This window comes from Neolamprologus multifasciatus, chromosome 13 (assembly GCF_963576455.1).
Source record: "Neolamprologus multifasciatus chromosome 13, fNeoMul1.2, whole genome shotgun sequence".
Taxonomy (NCBI): Eukaryota; Metazoa; Chordata; class Actinopteri; order Cichliformes; family Cichlidae; genus Neolamprologus; species Neolamprologus multifasciatus.
This window is the reverse complement of record NC_140451.1, coordinates 32,981,200-33,003,721: the sequence shown is the minus strand read 5'-3', so window position 1 is coordinate 33,003,721 and position 22,522 is coordinate 32,981,200. Positions and strand designations below refer to the sequence as shown.

At 44.7% G+C, this 22,522-nt stretch overlaps 1 protein-coding gene across 1 annotated transcript; it reads left to right on the top strand.

Annotated features, from left to right (window-relative positions):
* The first annotated feature begins 3,286 nt into the window (after positions 1 to 3,286).
* Positions 3,287 to 17,212, top strand: kif11 (kinesin family member 11). Its single transcript, XM_085182810.1, has 27 exons — positions 3,287 to 3,473; positions 3,619 to 3,729; positions 5,923 to 6,052; positions 7,936 to 8,033; positions 8,129 to 8,207; positions 8,911 to 9,096; positions 9,177 to 9,301; positions 9,388 to 9,478; positions 9,554 to 9,699; positions 9,818 to 9,914; positions 10,092 to 10,187; positions 10,315 to 10,403; positions 10,504 to 10,591; positions 10,932 to 11,005; positions 11,099 to 11,213; positions 11,404 to 11,475; positions 13,310 to 13,445; positions 13,655 to 13,827; positions 13,905 to 14,030; positions 14,114 to 14,272; positions 14,755 to 14,894; positions 14,980 to 15,140; positions 15,220 to 15,338; positions 15,462 to 15,684; positions 15,760 to 15,932; positions 16,031 to 16,141; positions 16,263 to 17,212. The coding sequence occupies exons 2-27, from the start codon at positions 3,656 to 3,658 to the stop codon at positions 16,371 to 16,373; spliced, it is 3,192 nt and encodes a 1,063-aa protein (XP_085038936.1). The 5' UTR covers positions 3,287 to 3,473; positions 3,619 to 3,655; the 3' UTR covers positions 16,374 to 17,212.
* Positions 17,213 to 22,522: the final 5,310 nt, after the last annotated feature.

Sequence of the window (22,522 nt, the reverse complement as noted above, 5' to 3'; positions counted from 1 at the left end):
TTGTAGTCAAAAGAAATTCCCCATCATCTTGTGCTTATTCATCTCCATAATAATTCAAATCAAAATTATTACCAAATATATACGAAATATGATTAAAGTTAGAGAAACTTATAGACTGTCTTCTACATTAGCTAATGTTAGCTAATGTGCTAATTAGCGAATGTTAGCTAATGTGCTAATTAGCTAATGTTAGCTAATGTTAGCTAATGTGCTAATTAGCTAATGTTAGCTAATGTGCCTTTGATGTTTTTACTCGGCTGGTTTGGGGAAATGTTTCCTTGAATGTCCTGATCTTTGTTTAATATATTAGATATAGATTATTAGTTTCATTTTTAGCTCACTGCTTGATTTTAGCACAGCTGAAATATCCGGTGCTGCTTCTGCTTAGACGCTAGAAAAACAGATTTTTATGACGTACACTTACCGTCTGCTGACTTTATGGAGACGGTAATTTTGGTTAGAGAATATGTCGACAAATCTTGATGTGAAAAACTTTCCACAAAAAAACTGCACAGTGTTTAATGAGTTAAAAAATTATGGCAATATTGCAAAATATTTTTGAGTATCAAAAAACTTGTATGTTTTTAATTTCTTAGAACCAAGTTTGTTCAAATGTATTAATTTAAATGTCTTCACCTTAAATACATGAGCAGAAATCTTAAAATTAAGAAATGTATGACTGAACTTCTTACCTGAGTTGATGCAACTCATTAGCGTTTGCAGCTTTTACAGTACACACAGAGTACCACTGGCACAGTCTCAGGTCCCTGAAACGTTTGCTACCATCTGCAGTGTTACTGCTTTTAAAATCCTGGAGTACAGGAAATGTGTAAGACTGTTAATCTTCTGGTCATTTTGGTTTTCAGTGTTTTGCTGTGGAGTTTTGATTATGGTTCTGATCTCACTGTTTGAGGCTTTTGGTGATATTGTGGACTTTCCTGTCCAGATGATGATCAGTGTCTGGAGTTTGCGCCTCCCCCTCTGTGTCGTATCTGTGTTACTGTCTTAGTTTTCACCCTTGTGTTTGGTCTCTTTTGGTTGTTTCCTGTTTTACTTTGAAGGTCAGTTTTATTTTGTGTCCTGTGTAAGTTTGGCTTCATTTCTCTGACTTGGCCTGATGGTTCTCGCCTGCAGTTCGCTGCTTCCTCCTCTGTGCTGTTGTTGTAGATCTGGTGCTGTGTTCCTTGGCGCTTGGCTCACTTGTCCACCTAAAAAAGTGTTTTGTCACCTTGTGCTGGTGCCTGTGCCCTGTGCAGCTCTTCAGCACCAACAGACCTGCACCGTTTAACTTCTGCGCAGGAAAAAAGGTTTCTGGTGATGGATTACAGCCAACATGTTTCTAATACGTACAGCTAAGAGTCTCTGATGGGATGAGTTTATTGGAAACAGTGTCCAGGACAATGAACTCCAATCCGAGTTGGACTGTTCTCTTCAACAAAAGCTGGGACAAAGCTCTTTAGGTCAGACGATTTCTACTTTCTTTAAAGAGTGTTTGAGTCTTAGAGATGTTTAAGTTGTGCTGTGAACAGAGAAGCAGAGATTTAAAGGAGCTGAAATGACCAAACTCGCCGTGCGTTGGAGGGACACGTGCAGTGCTTTGCATGAGGATGCAGGCAGACTCGTTGTCACGATAGTCGTCCATGCCTAGATGGCTCAATAAAGCTTCTCTAAAGTAGCAGGATTGTGACTATTACTCCAAATAAACGAGTCACTGGTTACACTGTGCAGCTGCAGAAGTGAAAAATGAAGCGAGAGGTGCTGCAGAGTCCGACCGGAGCAGCAACGAGGACCTCCAACAGCTCTGTGAGATACTGTAAGATATCAGACAAAGGGAAGCTGTGTGTGTCTGTGTGTGCAATGAAGAGGTTTCCAGAGCAAAAAGGGCAACCCCCTCGCTGTCCTCAGGAGGCCGAGTGGGCGGACGGTCCTCAGCAGATGGATTGCTGCTCGCCTGCCGTCACTTCATGAACCTGGAACGGAGGCGGAGCCTGAAGTCTATCAGTGACATCATGTTTTTGGATTATTTCTTCTCTTTCTTTCTCTTTTCTACTCATTCTAGTCTGATTTTAACCCAGTTGTGTGTGTTATCATATGTTATGAAGCACTTATTATGATTTTTATGCACATTTGAGCATGAGATAATCAAAAGGTTCCTCAGAAGGAAACGTTAAAGATGAAGAGAAATGACAAAAAGCATTCAAAGAGTCATAAAATCTCCTCAAAAAATAATGCACAGTCCCCACAAAAGACACAAACACACAAATAATGATAATAATGATAATAAGTTAAAGGATCAATTTGTTTTGCAAAGTCATTTATGGTGTCTTTGGACTTTTATTTAGGCTGAATCATTTTTTTAATGCTACTTAAATAATGAAACACATCAAAATATTCAATGAAACGATCGAGTCATTCACGTAGTCGGTTTTCCTCCCACAGACCAAAGACGTGATGTTAGGTTAAATAACCACATAGAGACCAACACCTTTGCACAGTGAACACATGATGTCCACACAGAAGCAAAACTGAGGGAAAAAAATGAATATAAACACACAAAAGATGCAAAATTAGCAAAAAGAGCCACAGAACACAAATAGATGAGAATGACAAAGGTGAACAAAAACACATAAAAACATAAAAGTGATACAGAGTCATAAAAAGATGATGTTAAGTCAACAAAAAGTGCCAAAGAATCTGCACAATATGTGCAAAACATATATTCACAGAAAACCAAGTGACATGAAAGCGGGAAAAGTGCAAAGGTCATGATTAAGGAAAGGAACACAACAATCATTAAGAGATGCTTAATTCCAACGAAAAAAGTGAAAAATAAACAGAAGAAAATAGTGAAAGAGCATAAAATAGACAAACAACGTCAAAGAAGTTCAAAAATGACCGCATGAAGAAACACTCAGTGCATCATGGGAAGCCGCCAGCATCATTCGGGTCACTTCCAGGCTTAACCATATGAAACTCAACCTTTTTTTAATTAATTGAAAGAAACCTGAATCAAATATCGTAAACGTAAAAGTCTAATTATTTATTTGGAAACATAAAAATACGTTATTATCTCTAATAGTTGTTTATAATTACAAATAAAAATCATGTTTGTTTTCGTTTTATTAAATATTTCTCAGAACAATGTCGCCACCTGCTGGACGTACATCGATATTTATATCACATCTGCTCCCGTGATGCTCTGCGATGGCAGTGTCACATGATCGTGGTACCCAATGACAGTCACGTAGTGACCGTTACTCTCCTGCTATTGGCCGATGAAAATTTAAAAGTACAGTTTGAAAAGTGTCCCGTCGGAGGTTTTAGTGCGCCAGAGAAGTTGTAGGAAAACGGCCTGTGCTTTCAGAGCAGCCCGTAAAAGCTGAATTATACGATTTATTAAGATATCGAAGACTTTGGATTTATATTCGGATAACCCGCAGAGGGGGAGGAAGTGACGCGCAAAACGATATTTGGTGAGTTTTCGTTAGCTAACGTTATGATGCTATTTGTCGCTTTTCTTTCGGCTCGTCACATTTAAAGCGGACAAACCGCCTCCCTGCGGTTCATTTCTGTATTGATGACTGTGCTGCTTCATTAATGTGCCCGTTTCATCTGAAGTGCGTGATATAACGGTGTCCGGGAGCAGCTCGGTGCCATGTCTTCAAACGTCCAGAGCGGGGGGAAACGGGAGGAGAAGGGCAGGAACATCCAGGTGGTGGTCAGATGCAGGTAAGGAGTGGAAACAGAGTTTCAGCTGTGCTGTGTTTGCTGCTGTCAGTCGCAAACATACTCTAGATGTCGTAAATATCCTCAAAACATCGCAAAAAAATGCAGAAACATCACCAAATCCACCTTAAAGCTGTATGTTCACTGGTTCAACTGCCTTCAGTGGGTGTATTTACCTGGAAGACCTTAAAAAGGCTAAAATTGTACTCATAAAGCAGGTCACTGACATTTTACAGTCTCAGAAACTAAATGAGAACACTAGCCTGAGCTTACGTGTGGAAAAATCAGCAGTTCTTGCAGTCTTAAAGTTACTATTTGAGCCTCTGAGGGAACCCTAACCCATGTGGCGCCCAATTTATCAATAAAATTTGAGTCTCTCTTTTTTACTTTCTTCTATATGTTTATGGGTGTGTTAACATGTTAGTCAATCCAGAAATGTGCACACAAATGATGCAAAAATACTTGCACAACCACAGAGAAATGCAAAATGATTATAAAAATACAGGAAAAGGATGGAAACAGGACATCCAATGATAACCATCGACTAGCCTCACATGTTTGAGTCTCTCAGTATCCCAGTGCTCATGTATTTGATCTTTAATTTATTCATCATTTTCCTAGAAGAGACCTTAAAGCGCGTGTTTTACCTCTTTATCATATTTAACATTCAGGGGATGAATTTCCACGACTGAGTGAAAGCCTGTTCATTCCAGTTTAATTGTACTTCAACCTGTATTAACAGGTTTAAACCCCCAAAAAAATGAGTATAAAACCATCCTTTTCTGTTCTGAGGTCTCGTAGCTCACTTACACATCGGTTTGGCAGAATAAAGGTGTAATAAGTTTTTAAAAACTCGGCAGGTGGAGCAAAGACACGCCCCCACTCGTCTAGATGCAAATATTTCAAGCACATGTCAAACACTGAGCACTAACATCACACTAAATAGGTGTTGTTTGTATGTTTTGGATGCTGTTGCTATTTTCTAGCTCTCTAAGTTTTATTGGTTGTTAATTGATCCCTGACAGTTTAGATTTGTGTGATTGTGTCGTTGGACACAAACATGGGTTTGTCGTCCCGATCCGATTACTGGAGTCGTCTTCCACGTGCTTCCATTTAACAATTATTAGTGTGAAAAGAAAATTGGTAATCCATCAGCCCCTCTGTTGGCACTAAACACTCAGTTTCACATAGTTTTTTGTACCGTTAGCTCTCTATGATGTCACAGAGTACAGAAGCCCCGCCCACCAAGTTGAGGGGCAGCCAGTCAGAAGAAAGTTGGCTTGAAATGGCTCGAGAAGATAAACTGATGGCTCGGATAGAGGAGCTTTGAAGAAGCTTCAATGTTTTTAGTTTCTGCTTTTCTGTCACGTGTGAACACGAACTGATTATCTCTGGATTTTTGGTTGGCGGTGTCCCAGCTCTGAAACCGACACTGAGTGAGATAAGCGTCTGTAACGTCAAATCGCGGTTTGATCTTCCTGTACCTGTGCAGGCGAGTCTGTGGCGAGGCTCAGGACACGCACAGGAACTCTGCACTAAAACTTTAGGTCAGAAATATTGAATTTACCGTCTTTCACCCACTCAGTGCGTCACTGTTTATGGGTTGGAAAAACTATTGATTTTGAGTCTAAGATGATGTTTTGAGGCCTGCAGACGTTGATCTAATTTAAATCCCATATTTGTGCTAAATCGATTAATTCATCTGTTTCTTCTGCTGTCCACCGTCTGGTTTATTGTTCATGATAAGCTCACAGTGTTATGGATTTCCTTTTTGTACTCTGGTTTTCTGAGGCCTCAGAGGATGAGCGTCACTGATCTGTGTATATTTATGTCTGTGCTCTACTGAACTTTAGTCATCTGAACCTAAACGAGCATTAACGTGTTTTTAGAAGTCTTCATATGTAGCTCAGAGTACAAACCTGTGTGTTTTAATTATAATAAGCAGTAAATCTTTATTATGGGACCTTTTTCAAAAACATAAATGAGCGTTGCTCTGACAGAAAGAAGCAGAAAACTCAAACCGTGATTTTAATCTGAGCCAAAGTCAAAGCTTTGGTGTCGGCGCGCTGTGAGTGTTTAAAAGCAGGACCGTGTGACCCGAGCTGATGTTGAAGCTTCATTATTATGACTGCAGAGCTGCAGAAGTCTCAGGCGTCGAGTCTTTGTCACCGAGGTTTTCCTCTGCTGCGCTTTCAGGCCTTTCAACACGATGGAGCGCAAGTCGTCCTACGGCGTCGTCGACTGCGATCAAAACCGGAAAGAGGTGATGGTGAGGACGGGAGGCATGAACGACAAGGCGTCACGGAAGACCTACACGTTCGACATGGTGAGAGATGCTCGCACATCTGGCTGACCGTTTCCCCTGTTGTGTTATGTGTTAAGTAAAGCTGTTCGATATAAGGATATATATCTGATGACGATATAAAAACATCTATCGTTTCCTATCACGCTATCGTTTGTTTCGTGGTGTCGTAAAATAAACAGTTTACAGCAATATTTTTTCATGGTTTTGATGGTCACTGTAGTGGCTATATCTTTCTCTTATATTTAATATAACCACACTGCGGACAAGCGCCTGTTTCTACGTGTTGTCGTTAACAGCAACGACGGGAAAACCATCGTGTGGCTCCGCTGTCCGCTTGTTTGTTTTCTACGTAAACCTTTCACAATAAAGCTCAAGATCCTGTTGCGACTTTTCAAATTAAACTGAATCACAGGAAAGAGCATGCAGAGAGTTTATGGATGAGAAGCAAAAAAGAGCCGTCAGGTGCTAAAAATAAAGCTTAGACTCAAACTTTGTTACAACTTATGTGTAACAATGTATCGTTTCATTAGAGCTGGGTGATGTAAGATTTTTTTCATATCACGATATGTTTTTTTCATTTCAGGCGATAACGATATATATCACGATATAAGCCAAATAACTATATTTGTAAGATTTAAATGTGCCGTTGCTCACAAGTAAAATGTGAAATAATCAGCAGCTTGTTTTGATTTAAATATTTATTTCCCATAATAAGTTCAACAGGGTCGATGTACTTAATGAGACTTTTTCAGATAAATAAAGGCAAATATTGCAAACTACACAAAAGGCAGCCGCTAAAGCGTTTAAGTTTCAAAACAGAACAAACGAAACAGACTAAATTGTCAATTCCACTTAGAAACAAAATATTAATTCTAAAAATAAATCTTAGTTTGTTTTACAGAAGAACAAAATTGACTAACTTTTGTCAATATCAAATAAACTGAGAACTAAAAGGAAATTCTCGATCTCTCCTTGTTGTGTAGCTGAGCATTTCAAACAGTTTTAACAGTTACTTTAGTCTGACAAAAGCCGAATGACGAATTAGTGCTTCCAGTCAGAGACTGAGCATGCACCGCTTTATTGGATTTCCAGACTTGCTTTCGGCACATTTACAGTGCGCGCTACTCTGTTTTTGTCAGACTTGAAATAGCAGAAATACCTTCACACTACGGGACTTCTGTGGCTCTTCCGTTCTACAATCTCTCCGGCATTGGAACCATCATCTGTTTTCTCTTCGGTAACCTTCAGTCACGCTCTCGGTTGTTTTTTCTCTAGTCGGCGCACTCATTTCCTCCATTACCCGGGCGGCACGGCGGCTGGCTGCTTCCCAAACAAATACACATTTGTTTGGGAAGCAGCCCAAACAAATGTGTATTTGTTTGGGCCGTCACAAGTCACGTGACGCTGCGGCTGTGATTGGTTCAGCTCTGCGCTAGTTAATTTGGATTGGCTATTCTTCTTTTTTAAGAGGCCAAGAGCGGTGAGGCCTATCGCAATAGTTTAATTTTTCTATTGAGAAAAAGTTATTTCGCAACACATATCATTATCGTTCTATCACCCAGCTCTACGTTTCATGCATCGGTTAAAACACTCGACTCCAGGTACAGGACGCGCAGCTGGAAACACTAAAGCTGCCCGAGATTCACAGAATTTACAGAAAATGTTACATTTTTGTGATTTATATCGTTGTCAGGACGATAAATGTTTTATATCGGGATGTGAGATTTTGTCCTATCGCACAGCTCTAGTCTTAAGTTCTTAAGGTGAAGTAACAGAAGCAGCTCTTAGTGTCTCTCGATGAGGATTGGCTCATCGCTGCAGCTGTGTACGCTGCTGTCGGTCCAGCGATGACCTCACGGTGATTTCTCTTTATTTGTTCTGACCGGAGCGTTTCTCTCCCTCAGGTGTTCGCTCCGTCTGCGAAGCAGATCGAAGTGTACCGGAGCGTCGTCTGTCCCATCCTGGATGAGGTCATCATGGGATACAACTGCACCGTGTTTGCGTGAGTGCTCTCCAGAGGCGCGAGCGTCGGCGCGAGCCGTCCCGGACGAACCTGTTTGTAATCTCTTTTGTTTCCATCTTTTTTATCGATGACAGCTACGGTCAGACGGGAACGGGAAAGACGTTCACCATGGAGGGAGAGAGGAGCCCGGACGAGCAGTTCACCTGGGAGGAGGTGAGCTCACTGCTTTACTGTTTGACCCAAAGCCTGCAGGTGGATCTAATTCAGACTGATCCTGCAGCAGCGTGCGTGAAGTACAGGAAGGGGAAACATCTCGACTGTCGAACATTAATGAACTTTTTTAGGTTTTAAATTCAGAGTTTTGTGATCACAGTCCGACTGCATCCATCCTGAGTGTGTATGAATCGGCTTTAAATAATTCCCTGTGTCCGTTTTTATGCACGTGGATGTTGGACGTCTTGTTTTCAGATCATCAGTAGCTGCTGCTCATTTCAGCCTCGGGCTGTACTAGAGCAGCTTTGCTTGAGTCATAGTTAATAATAATCCTCCTTTGTCTTGTGCTGGGTCTCCGTACAGCCTTCAGCTCATCCTTTGCAAGCCCTCGTTCATCTTATTGGCCAGTTTCTGGAAGCCTGCAGAGGGGTAGTATGCAGCGCCTGTCAGCTGTACTTTTGAGGGGGGGATGATATTGGATGCTGCGTACATGCAGCCGGCTTTTTATCGTCAGTTCAGATGCATTAATGTGTCAAATCACCAAAATAAAACATGTTTTATTTAAAAGTTTCACAAGTAGCAACAAACGAGGGTGACGAACGACATCACAGCTGTGTTTGTGCGTGTAAATGTTAATTATTGTGGAAATGGTGCAAACAGCTCCGTGGTCAGCGCTGAAATTCCCGTGTTTTTGCGTCTCTAGGACCCGCTGGCCGGCATCATCCCTCGCACGCTGCATCAGATCTTTGAGAAGCTTTCCGAGAACGGCACCGAGTTCTCCGTCAAAGTCTCGCTGCTGGAGATCTACAACGAGGAGCTGTTCGACCTCCTCAGCCCCACCGAGGACGTCAGCGAGCGGCTGCAGCTCTTCGACGACCCGCGCAACAAGGTGAGCGTCACGCAGCTCGGACAAAACGAACGCCGCCGCGGAAATCTCCGTGAATCTGACGCCTCTGTTTGCCTCCGCAGCGCGGCGTGGTGGTGAAGGGTCTGGAGGAGGTGACGGTGCACAACAAAGACGAAGTCTACCAGATCCTGGAGCGCGGAGCAGCAAAGAGGAGGACCGCCTCCACGCTCATGAACGCCTATTCCAGGTACCCACTCGCAGGAAAGCGCTCTCACCCCGTCGCCGGCCGCCATGTCGGTTCTGTTTGCTCACCCGCTTCCTGTTTCTCCACAGTCGCTCCCACTCGGTGTTCTCCGTCACCATCCACATGAAGGAGATCACGCTGGAAGGGGAGGAGCTGGTGAAGATCGGAAAACTCAATCTGGTAATAATCTGGCGATAAGGGGGAGGGGGGGCGTGGCCTACAGCGTCTAAAATGACCCAAACGCTTCCTGTTCAGGTCGATCTCGCCGGCAGCGAGAACATCGGCCGTTCCGGCGCCGTGGACAAGCGAGCTCGCGAGGCGGGAAACATCAACCAATCGCTGCTGACGCTGGGCCGAGTGATCACCGCGCTGGTGGAGAAGAGGCCTCACGTCCCGTACAGGTGAGAAACGACCCTCCTCGGTGTCACGAGGACGTCGCGTTCAGGTCAGTCTTCTCTGGCGTGTCGTTGTGGGGGCGGAGCTTAGGAGCTGTATTGATCGGTTTCTTTTCTCCCGCAGAGAGTCCAAACTCACCAGAATCCTTCAGGACTCGCTGGGAGGGCGGACCAAAACCTCCATCATCGCCACCGTGTCGCCGTCGTCCAGCAACCTGGAAGTGCGTTTCCCACGTCTGTTATTGTTGGTGTAAATGTTTCCACTCGAGCACAGACTGTATATAAAAGATGGACGTAACCACGTTTATATTTTAGCGTTTCTCGATTCGCACGTTTGTTTCGCCCGTGTTGTTTTCACTGCGTCTAATTGTGCTGACGAGTCTCGGTTGTGCGTGCAGGAGACGCTGAGCACCCTCGAGTACGCCAGCAGGGCCAAAAACATCATGAACAAGCCCGAGGTCAACCAGAAGCTCACCAAGAGGACGCTCATTAAGGTATCTGAGGTCGACGCGACGTGGTCGGGAAAATCTGTGACTTTTAAATTTGTCACCCAGAAGAATCTAAATGAAAATGTGACCCTGAGTCCAAACACCAGATTTCACGACCTTCTCTGTCCTTCAGGAATACACCGAGGAGATCGAGCGTCTGAAACGCGACCTGGCCGCCACCCGGGACAAGCACGGAGTCTACCTGTCCTCCGAGAACTACGAGTAGGTCTCGGCTGACACGTCAACGCTGCTTTTACCCAAACAGCTGACCTGACCTGATCTCGGGCGCTCCTAACCACGACTGTGTTTTTGATTCATGCAGGAGCATGGTGGCTCAGATCACCGCCCACGAGGAGCAGGTTACAGAGTACAACGACAAGATCGCCATCGTGGAGGAGGAGCTTAAGAAGGTATGATCCTCATCCGCTGTCGGACGGCTGCAAATCAGAGCCTGATTCGACTTACTGAGGTTGACCTTTGACCTTTAGAAGTTGACGATGCTGTTTGAGCCTCGTGCAGATTTTAAAGCTGGAGATTTAATTGGATGCAGCGGTTGCAGATTCTGCAGTCTTGCATTAATCTGGATTCACTGTTAAGCACTCCACACAAACTTTACAGAGACTGTTTGTTGCCGTGGCCAAAGAAAAGACTCCACTAACCGTCTGGCTGTAAACGAATTACGAGATGTCTGTTGTGGCGTCTTCGCCGTCGATCCAGCGGCGTGAACGTGTGGTCGTGTTCTCTCTGCAGGTCACGGAGCTGTTTGGGGACAGCAAAGCCCGACTGGAGCAGTGCACCGCGGACCTGGACGAAAAGCAGCAGAGGTGCGGGGGTTGTTGTTGACATGTGGGATTAAAACCACCACCAGGGGGCGCAGTTTGACTTGAAGTTGTGGTTTTCTCCTGTGCGCCTCTCAGGCTGGAGGAGACGAGCAGAGACCTGCGGGAGACAAAGGTGAAGCTGAGCGAGGAGGCGTTCATCTGCTCCGAGCTCTCCTCCGCCCAGGAGACGCTGTACGACACGGCTGGGCAGGTACAGGCGGCGCTCCACGCCGGGCGATCTATTTAGACTTCCTCTCTTCATCATCGCTTCCTTTTCTCCGTCTCTCTGTTATTTGAAATTAAATTGAATCTTCAGCTTCCTCTCTCGCCCTGTTTCACCAAACCTCCCCTTTTCAGATGTTTATGATTCGAGTCTGAAACTTTGTGCTTTCGTCCTTCAGCTGCTGAGCACGGCGGACGCCAGCACCAGCGACGTGTCGGGCCTCCACGACAAGCTGGACAGGAAGAAAAAGGTCACGTGTGTTTGTTTTTGTTAAAGCGGTGAATACACGGCGTCCGCAGACGCGCTCGCTTCAGCTCGTGTTGGTCACAGCAGTGTGAAGTATCATTACTGGGCAGAGAGCCTGTAGATGGTTGTTGGTCTCACGCTGGGCCTTCCTGCAGTCTGAAACGGGTCATTTAGCCCCTCCCCCTTTGAGCTGGCATCCTTCTGATTGGCTGTCACAATTTGAGGCTGCTTCATCTCTGTCCATGTTTGATGTGAACAGCCACAGATTAGAACAGATGTTAAATCAAAGCAGATGTGTCTTATTTACTTTATAAGCTGAGGCGAACACTAACGCGGCCTCGCTGTTTGACCCGTAAAAGCACATTTCTTCTGTTTAAATGTTTCATCTGGTTTGAGCCAGACTTGTTCTGACTCTGAGTGATGGATTCCAGTGAAGATGACAGCTGCTTGTGGCTGCCGTGCACTAATGACACAGCAGGTGTCATAAATCTGAGGTTTGAGTCACAGATGATAAGATTAGGGAACAGCTGGGGAACCTGCAGCTGCACAGCAGGAACTCTCAGCGGGTTTTGGGTGGATCACGCTCTGATCTGTGACCGCTGTGGGGAGTTTCCTCTGCAGACTTCTTTTAGAGGAGAAAGAAACACTCACTGTGGAGTAAGCTGCCCCCGAGTGACTGAAAATACACCTTTAAGCATCAACCCCTTCACAGAACAGCTGGGAAAGATGTGACAGGGAAGTCAGATCGGACTATTTTTACGTCTGCGGGCTGATTCAAATCATTTCCACTGTGATTAAAACCTGAAAATGAACTTTTTTTCTTTCCTTTTTTAAATCCATGTAAATCAGCGGTCCCCAACCCCCGGGCCTTGGACCGGTACCGGGCCGCGGGAGTTGAGGCTCAGGTGTGAAATGTATAGTTTTCAGGGTTGTTATCGTTTTGATCATTAACTTGGTTTTCCTGGGTCTTTTCACGTGTTATGAATAAATCTTCTCTTTTTCGATGCCGGTGCTAGTTTTTTTTTTTTTTTTTTTTTTTTTTTTTGTATTTATCCGCGACACCTTAAAGGCCGGTCCGCGAAAATATTGTCGGGCATAAACCGGTCCGTGAAGTACGGAGCCCCGCAGGGGACATGGGAGAAAAAAAATTAAGAATGAGTTTTTCGGGCTCTCGCAAAGCTAACTCGGGCTCTCGCAAAGCTAACTCGGGCTCTCGCAAAGCTAACTCGGGCTCTCGCAAAAGCTAACTCGGGCTCTCGCAAAAGTTGAATTCCAACAAAGTTGGAAAGTTGAATTCCAACAAAGGCGGCAGCTACTTAGTTGTAATAAAACTCTTTCTGGGTCACAAAATACACTTTTAAGATATTTTGAGGCGTGAATGTAGTTGTATAAACGTCAGATACCTGCTCGGTTTACAAGACATCACATATTTGCAAAAGTGCTCCGACGTTTTCGGAGATCTGACACCCACTAGCTTGAAGCTAACGGGAGGTCGAGATCTACCACAGCCGGGAGGAACACCGCTTTCCCGGCACATCGTGCCTCGACCTCCCGGTCGGCTTCGAGCTGGCGGCCTCCGAAGAATGCGGCTAAAACTTTGGCGAGATCTCGCAAAAGTCCGTCTTAATTTTTTTTTTTCCTCCCATGTCCCCTGTGGGGCTCCGTAGTGACGCAACAAAGGTTGGAGGCCGCTGATGTAAATGACTTCAGAGGGTTTCAGGTGCTTTGGCTGTTAAAAGCATGAATCCTGTAAACCGGGTTTTTATGACTTGATGCTGAAACTTGGAGCTTCCTGAAAACAAATGTTCTGAAGCACAAACCTGCCTCTGACGCTGCAGGTGGAGCAGCACAACAGGGAGATCCAGCAGAGCTTCGCCCAGCGCGTGGACGGCTCCTTCAGAGACGTGCAGCGCTGCATCCAGCAGCATGGAGACAAACAGCGCCACATGCTGAGCAGCTACTCGCAGGCCGTCGGTAAGAGATTTCACAGAGGCGTGGGTGGCGGGCTGGGACGGTTTACTGCAGCCGCTTTAAATTCGCCCGCCTGATGGTGACTCTGTGTTTGTACTGTTAGTGCTCAGCGTGTTTCTTTAGTATGTTCTGAAGTGAAATACTGAACTGAAAAAGATGATTTGGTGTTTAAAACAACTCTTTCCTGCGTCTCCGCCCTCTTTCCTGTGCAGACGGTTTGCTCGTGATGAACGAGGCGGCACTGAAGGGCGCTCTGACCACTCTGGAATCCTTCGTGGGCGGAGTCAGGCCGCTGGTGGCTGAGAGCGTGGCCCGCTGCGAGGAGAAGGTGCAGCAGAACGAGACGCTGTGTCTGCAGGACAAGGAGAGCGTGCTGCAGCTGCTGGTGAGTGTCTGAGCGCGCTCACGGCCGCGTTGTCCGCTCAGATCAGCGCTGTGTGACTAAAGACTGTGTGTGTGCAGGAGGAGCACCGACGGGACATGGAGGAGGTGCTGGTGGTCCAAACTCTGATGGGTTTATCAGCAGCCAGAGAGCTCAACGACAGCCTGAGAGCTTCGGTGGAGAAGCAGCGAGCGCTGGCCGACAAGGTTGGTCCACACGGAGCAAACATGGCGTACGCTCTATATCGGAGGCAAAGCTCTGATCCGCTTCTTCTCGTTCTCCTCCTCAGGCGGAGGCGATGAAGGAGATGGGCGTGGCGTTCGACAGCTTGGTCCGGGAGCTGGCGGCGATGCGGGAGGCTGCCGTGCAGAGTCTGAGCGCCCTGCAGGCTGAACGCGACGAGCTGGAGGACAAGATCAGGCAGGCGGAGGAGGAAATCGAGCAGAAGGTGAGAGCTGATCGGCGTGGACCAGAGAGGGCAGCGAACCTCCGTCTGCTCCGCTGCCAGATCTCCTGGGGCCTGAAGTCGGGCGATGTGACCCAGAATTCATATCTCGATATTTTTTTTTAGCTAGACGGCGATATAAGATATATCTCGATTTTTATTTATTTATTTTAAGCCATAAAGTCAGAACAAACAGTTCTTAGTCACAGCTGTGTCCCAGATGTCACACGGGCACTTTTATTAACATACAGCGCAGATGTACATGAAACAAACTACTCAAAAATAAATTATGAGCCTTTATTAAATAATAATGCTCCATAAATAAAAGAAAACTGTTGTTTTTGTGCATAACAAAATGTAAACTAACAGACGCTGAGCAGAATAACAAGCAGCTGCTCTGTTATTAACTTCTACTGCAGTTTCATGCATTAACAGGTTTATCTGCCTTTATTACATCTGAGTGTTCACACGTTTGCTTCGGTCAGGATGTGAAGGAGACCATCCAGTGCCTCCAGGACCAGCTCAACCTGCTGACTGTGAAGGTCAAGAAGAAGTTCACTGGTCTGTGCTCGGCCTCCAGAGGCCTGCAGAAGCCCCTGCAGAGCCTCCAGGAGGACATCAGCAGGTGAGTCGAGCACTAAATGATCAAGTTTTTCTTCTGCTGCACGTCAAAGTTCAGCTCCTGCATTGAAACCGTGTGTTTGTGGCAGAGGCTGCAGCACAGTCGAGCACCAGGTCTCGGCCCAGGCGGACCTCCTGTCTTCCTCCGCCTCCTCCCTCGTCTCCTCCCTGCGTCTGACCGCGGACGAGAGCCGGCAGTCTCTGGAAGAGATGTCGGGCTGCTGCTCCCACATCCGCAGCTCCGTCAGCGGTACAAACTCTTCCTCTCCTCTGTTACTGCTCGCTGTAATCCCTCATCCACAGCACGCTCGGTGTGTTTGTCCCTGCAGGTCTGTTGGAGCGCGACCTCGAGTGGAGCTCCAGAGCGAAGGAGCACGCTGAGAAACGAGCCGAGGAGCACCTCGCGCTGATGACGAAGGTTGGCTCTGAAGCTCAGGACCTGCGTCAGGTGAGAATTCAAGGTTTTCTGTCTTAACTCCAACACAGAGCAGACCCGACACGACCGTCTCTACAGTATTAAGATCTTCTTACCAAACCTGACGACTCAGTAAAAGTGCTTCCTGTCCCGCAGCGCGTGGAGGATTGCTGCTCCGAGCAGCTGCGAGCAGCCAAGGCCGATATATCCAACCAGCAGCGGGAGGTGACGCGAGCTCTGACGACCGTCAAGGATCAGACCTCCATCGACTGGAGCGTCCTGGAGGAGCAGCGGGCTGAGCTCCTGCAGCACGTGGAGGCGAGCGAGCAGCTGGTCCACAGCTTCCTGCGGGACGAGCTGCAGGAAGACGTTCCCACTGGTGACAGATTTATTTTTCTGCCTTAAATTAAAAGTTAAAGTTCTCAGCAGGACATTAACCGCCTGTTGCCTTCAGGTGCGACTCCTCAGCGGCGGGAGTTTGTGTATCCCCGTCAGCTGGTGAAGTCTCGCCGCCGCAGCGATCTGCTGGAGAGCCTGAGGAGGCAGCAGGAGGAGCTGCAGGCCGCCATGGAGGCGGAAGAAGAGGAGGAGCTGGAGGAGGAGGACAAGCAGAGCCAGACTGACCCGGTGAGTTTCAGAACTTTTATCTTAGATCGGTGATTCATTTTCATTTAAATGATAATAAAGTTGAGGTTTGACCTCGTTCTTCTCTGCTGCACCATCAGGACTCGCTGGAGGACGATCTGAGCACGTGCAACGAGAGTCTGGCCACAGAGCCGTCCTTCATCGACGAGAACCTCGTCTTCAACGAGAGCAAGCGGGTCCCCTTCTTCAAGGTGAGAAGTTTGAAGCTGTGCAGCTGTTACTGAAAAAGCTGCTGAAGCAGCGACTGGGGGTCAGAGGTCAAGTGTTTAATACCAATACACGTTAAAGCATGTTTTCATTCCTCTTTTCCAGAAGAAGAAAGGCAAAAAGGAGACGAAGATCCCGTCCCGGTCTAAAGTGTCGGAAAACGAAGCGGAGTCGACGCCGCAGAAATCCAGACTGCCGCTCCGCTGTCAGAACTGAAACCTTCTCTTATTTTTAATAACTTTATTACTGTTTCTTCTTTTTTCTGACCTCTTTAATCTTAAACGTGTCCTCATGAACTGTTTTATTGTGGTTTGTCTCGGCATCTACAAATTGTTTGTGAAATTAAAGATTTATACTTGTTTTATTCTGCTGTTAATTATTCCATCTGCCACAGTCCTCGGTTATGACGCCAGCACAGGACACGTGTGGCGTGGAGCGATGGAGGGTAGAGTGGGTTCAGCAAAACCACGAAGCGTTCAAATGTTTTTGTGTCGGGTGGGCTGGAGGCCACTGCAGCCTGTGAGGTTTCTTTGGTTTCTGTGCTGCTTCATGAACTTTAACTATTTATGTTTTGTGGCCTCGACAGATGAGCTCACAGCAGCACGCCATGTTACACGCCGTGTCTTTAACGGCCAGAACGTGGAAAACTATTCACGTTTCCACAGGGATTCGGAGTAAACAGGAGCCCGATGCTGATAGTCGTTCATGGAGTCCAGCTGATGTGAGCGTCTGTGTAAAAGCAGAAGTTGTGGGAGTTCACAGTTTGTAGTCCTCATTCATAAGTGGGCATCCCAGCAAATGTACCGTGACATCAGACTGCGCATGCTTAGAGAAACCAAAGAAAAACCCCGAGAACTCCACACTGCTGTGTCCCAATTCAGGGTCTGCACGCTTGAAGTACGCATTTTAAGTGCGATTACGTCACCGCCACGCGACGACGGCTGTCCCAATTCGAAGTGTACTTCAAATGCATACTCCAAATGCGCCGTCGATTTCCCCAAATATCAAGCGTGGTCCGGTGCACGCTTCGTGGTCCCATATCCACAATTCATAGCGCGGCGGTGGGTGTGGATAATTTTGCCGCAAAATACGGCAGAAGGGAGCGACCAAGAGTGAACTGTCAAAAGTAAGTACTGAATATGACGTCACTTATTCATGTGAGACTGTTTAATAACGAAGAACATTAAAACATTGCTGTTGGCCACATGTAGGCAAAGTTATGTGACATATATATAATATATATATGTGTATGTATGTGTGTGTGTGTGTGTGTGTGTATGTATAGATATACATATATCTAGATCTAGATATAGATATCTATAGATATATATATATATATAGAGAGAGAGAGATATAGATATATATACATATATGTAGATCTAGCTATATCTATATATATCTACATATATATCTACATATATATATATATATATATATATATATATATATATATATATATATATATATCATAATAATCTGAAAATACTATAATATTGGCCATATTATATTTACATTACCACAGTGAGATGACTTCAGTCTCATGAACAACAAAAGCTAATTGTTATTTACTAACTACTCTTGTAATGACTGTTCAGTACAGAAATGAAGCCCAACAATCATGTTTTACAGTCCTGTGGTCTCAGCCTCAGATACTCAACTAATCACAGTGATGTCATGACAAAAATGAATGACCAACAAAACATTTTTTTTCTCCTTCATTTCTGTCACACAATCTCGTGTTTCTCGCGGTTAGTATCATGGTTGCTAGGCAACCTGAACAGCGCGACGAAGGCTAGACCGTCCCATTTCACAAGCCTCTCACTTCCGCACTTCTCGTACTTATAGTACGCACCGTACGTAGTGCGTACTATAACGTACGCACCGTACGTAGTGCGTAGTGCGCGTACTTCAAGCGTGCAGACCCTGATATGGGACACAGCTGTATGTAAGAATTTATTAGCGGTTCAAGTCGGGCAGCCTATGCGTGGGAGTTCAAAACACAGACAGTGCGCATGCGTGTGACGTGAAGAAGCGAACGCTTTGATCGCCTGACTGTGACGTAGCGAACGCTTTGATGTGCCCGTGACGTTACAGTCAACCGAGCCCTTATATAAACCCCGCCAGGACTCACAATCTACTACTTAGCGTTAAGTAAATGAGATGTACAGACCGCGATCTTCACACTCTACAAACTTCGATTTTCAAAGTCCTTCAAATAATTTTACTGAAACAGAAACGTCCCCAATGGCTGAATTTCAGACTACAGGCTCTATCCCCATTCTTCCCGAGCATATTTTACCTGCTATGACCAAGTGTTTCGATCAGTTCTCCCAGGTACAATGGGGAATGATTGAACAGGGAATCTGGGACTCTGATCTCCAAGCATTACTGGCTGATATGATAACCGAAATCATTCAGATAGTTTCTACCGCCATCCTGAAATCTGTACTTCCCACACTTCAGGAGTTAATGACAGACGAATTGTCCCAAACAGATATTAGTATACCTGTGGTAAAAATAGCTCCGTCGCTGGGAGACTGTCTTTCAACCAGCATTGGCATCGCTCTTAACATCCCCCATGAAAACTGTCCGTCCAGTAAGACGCTGACAAAACTGATTGAATCGGAGATCTCAGAAAAGGTTAACTCAGCTGTGACTCTACTCTTAAACAACCTGGATTTACGGTCAGATCCTGCTGTTTATGTCAGTGGAAAAATGACAACCACATATAACCTTCGACGAATGGTCTCTCACGCAGCCTCGTGTTTGGAAAAATGTGCAGGTAAGCTAAGCAGCCAGCGCATGTCAAAGGGCGAAGCAGCTAGTTCCCCTAGCCCGTCTAATTCAAGAGCAGAGAGTACTGAATCAAAGATCTCTGAGAAGGCAATGGTTGTTGAGGAGGTGAGCAGCGCTCTCACCAAATGGAGCACAGACACAGGAATCACAGAGGACAATAAGGATGAAAATGACAAGAAAAAAGAAAGTGAAACTGGAGAGATGGTGGAAAGTCGTTCCAGCACCCCAGGTGAAGTGATCGTGGCTGATGTTGACGAAGATGACACAGAAATAGAGAAGTGCACAGATGCTGAGACAGCTGAAAGTCTCCAGCGTCCCAGCACGCCAGCACAAATAGCTGCAGCTGACATTGTAAACACAATAATTGATAATCTGCAGTCTTCTGACGGTGAAGATGTCACATCTGGTGAGAAATGTGACTCACGCAAACCTGCTTTTAATGTGCAGTTAATTATCCAAAAGGTGAAAAACTTTTTCGCCTCACCCATCCCATCCAGAAAAAGCAACGACCAAAAGCTGCACAAAGACCACTTCTGTGCTTTTGCCAAAAAGCAGTTTTACAAATTGATCAGAGAGATAAAACACCTGGTGAAGAAAAACAAAAGGTTCTTCATCTGTCTCCACGAACCGGTCAAGTCTCTTGATGATCAGAGAGCAGATTGTATGGACAGCTACAGTTCTTTTTGTAGCTATGTAAACACACCAGTGATGGATAGCACGCTTAAAAGTTCTTCCCCAGTTGATTATAACACCATCAAACCCATTCTCGAAAAAATGTTTAATAAATTAAACGGGCCAGAACATTTTAACCTGATCTGGAACCCCCTGGAAAAGATAAAGGAAACTGAGACGTTTTCCAGGGAGTTGACAGATAAAGTGTATGACCATCTCCAGTCAACTGAAAGATATTTACTCCCTGTGATGCTATCAGGAAAACGTCTTTCAGACTCTGTGATCTCTAGGTCTGTAGAGCCAACAGATGAGTTACCCTTTTCGCCCGAGGTCCTCTATGTGACTGTAGAAGACTCAGTGCAAAAGTTTTTGCAAAACACTCTTCTGTGGTTAAAGAATGATGCTTTGGATCAAACTGTCCAAAGTGACAAGATTTCTGGTGCCGTGGGAGACATCCAGGACGTGATTTTAAGAGCACTGACTCCAACAGAGCAAAAAGAAAATGACAGACTGTCTGAACCAGAGTCATGTCCAGATTGTCCTCCCAAAAATGAAACAGTCTCCTGCGTGAGTGTACTAGAGCAGGGCCCACCCCCAGAAAACAGCCCTGAGCCTGAACCAATCACTGAAGCTGGGCTTACAGAAGCTCAAAGTCAGCCATCGACCTCTAAAAACTTACAGCAGGAGACAGGAGACCTGCAGGGCCCACCCCCAGAAAACAGCCCTGAGCCTGAACCAATCACTGAAGCCGGGCTTACAGAAGCTCAAAGTCAGCCATCAACCTCTAAAAACTTACAGGAGGGGACTGAGAAAATTGTCAGAGACTTCATTAACTGTCTGTTAGATAAGCTCCTGGAGAAATGTAGTTTCGACACAGAGACTCTGAATATGGAAAAATACGAAGCGATCAGCAGGCGTCTTACAGATCTGCTTCTAGATAAGGTCAGAATCCCAGGATATCTGAGTGCTCTTAAAAATAACAAACGGCGGATTCTAAAGAAAATGAGTAAAGCCCTTATAAAGGAGCTTGACTCTGCAGATCAGTTTGTACACTCGGCTCTTACACCAGATGATGACACTTTTGATGAACTTTTTCAGGATCTCCTGGACATGATTATTGAGGTTGTACTCAAACCCCCACTGAAGTCTAAAATTACAAGGTTCTTTCGAGCAGTGGGAAAAGCTTTAATGAAGCCGTTTAGGAGCTGCTTTAAGGGCAGCAGCGATGACTAAAAGACCAGCTTGACCCCCCGCCCCACACACACACACACACACACACACACACACACACACACACACACTACAATGCTTCTTTAAAGATCTTGAAGCATTTAATAATTTATTCAAAAACAATATAATTGGCCAACAGAAGTATATTTCATCTTGTCTCCCTATATTGTCTCTCCATCACCCCCAACCGGTCGCAGCAGATGGCCGCCCCTTCTTGAGCCTGGTTCTGCTGGAGGTTTCTCCTTATAAAAGGAGTTTTTCCTCCCCACTGTCGCCTAGTGCTTGCTCAAAGGGGATCTTTTGATTGTTGGGTATTTTCCTGCTAATACTGTAGGGTTTTCACCTTACATTATAAAGCACCTTGAGGAGACTTGTTTTGCTGCGATGCTATATAATCTTAGATTTAACTGAATTTTAAAATCTATTATAGCACCAAAGTAAAACAAAATGAAATGTAAAAAAAACCTGACATAAAAAAATAGATTTACCATCAAATAAAAATCCTAATCTCAAACATATTCTGATTTTTCTTGTGTTTTATTGTGTTGTCAAGTATGAGGATTTTTAGTAGATCAGACTCTACTGTATTAGAGAAAAGAGAAGCAGGTAGAGCTGGGTTAATTTACTGTCATTGTCTTTGGCAAACGTAATTAAAAGTTAATTACAAAACTCTTACTGCCTATATTCTACTCAATAAAGTTGATCTTATCTTATTCTGTTTTCATTGCGCCATTCTCTCTATACAGTTTTTGAATTTACATACTGTAACATACACGGCAGTTTGTTTCTGTCCTTCTGCAACCTTTTCTTAGGTTTTGTTTAAATTACTGCAGTAGATGCCTGCAGCTGGAACGGTTTTCTGATGTGAACGTGAACCTACTGGTCACGTTTACAGTAATGTTACCAGATATGCATTGTACTGTAGGAAAACGGTGGTGAATCAGTGTGCAAAAAGCCCCCAAAAGAAACACACAGCTTCTTTAGCTCAAACACTGTCTGATCTCTCTCTTAGATACTGTGCTGTTCCATCTAGTTATTGGTTACTGAGAAATGTTTGGTTATTAATTTATTAAGAAAGTGCAGCTGTTCAGATCAGATGGTGAAGTAGGAAAATGCAGAACATGTTACTATTAGGGATGCAATGATACCAATTTTTTCAAACCGATACGATACCGATACTTGGATCTGAGTACTTGCCGATACAGAGTACAAAAACCGATACTTCTACTACACACACACACACACACACACAAATACAATTAATTGGAAGACAGGTTTTATTATATTCCCTGACGATAAAAAATAAAATCTTAATAAAAATGACCACAAAAAAATTTCAAGTGAAAAATAAGCACTTCTGTTAAATTATTGCAGTCTCCACATTCTAATTTTACAAAATATCACTGAACTATTGGCTGTCTCGAGCTTTCAGAATAATAAATAAACACTTCTGTTTGGAATAAAATAAATACAAATTAGGTTTGAGAATAAAATGAACTTTTAAATTATTGCAGAGTGTCCATATTGTAAACAAACAAACAAAATTATTATTATTAAATAAATAATAAAATATAAAAAATTATAAAATAAATAATAAATAAAATAATAATTGCCCCCCTAGTGGCCAATCTAAAAAACTACAACAGAAATGACAAGCCACCCTCTGA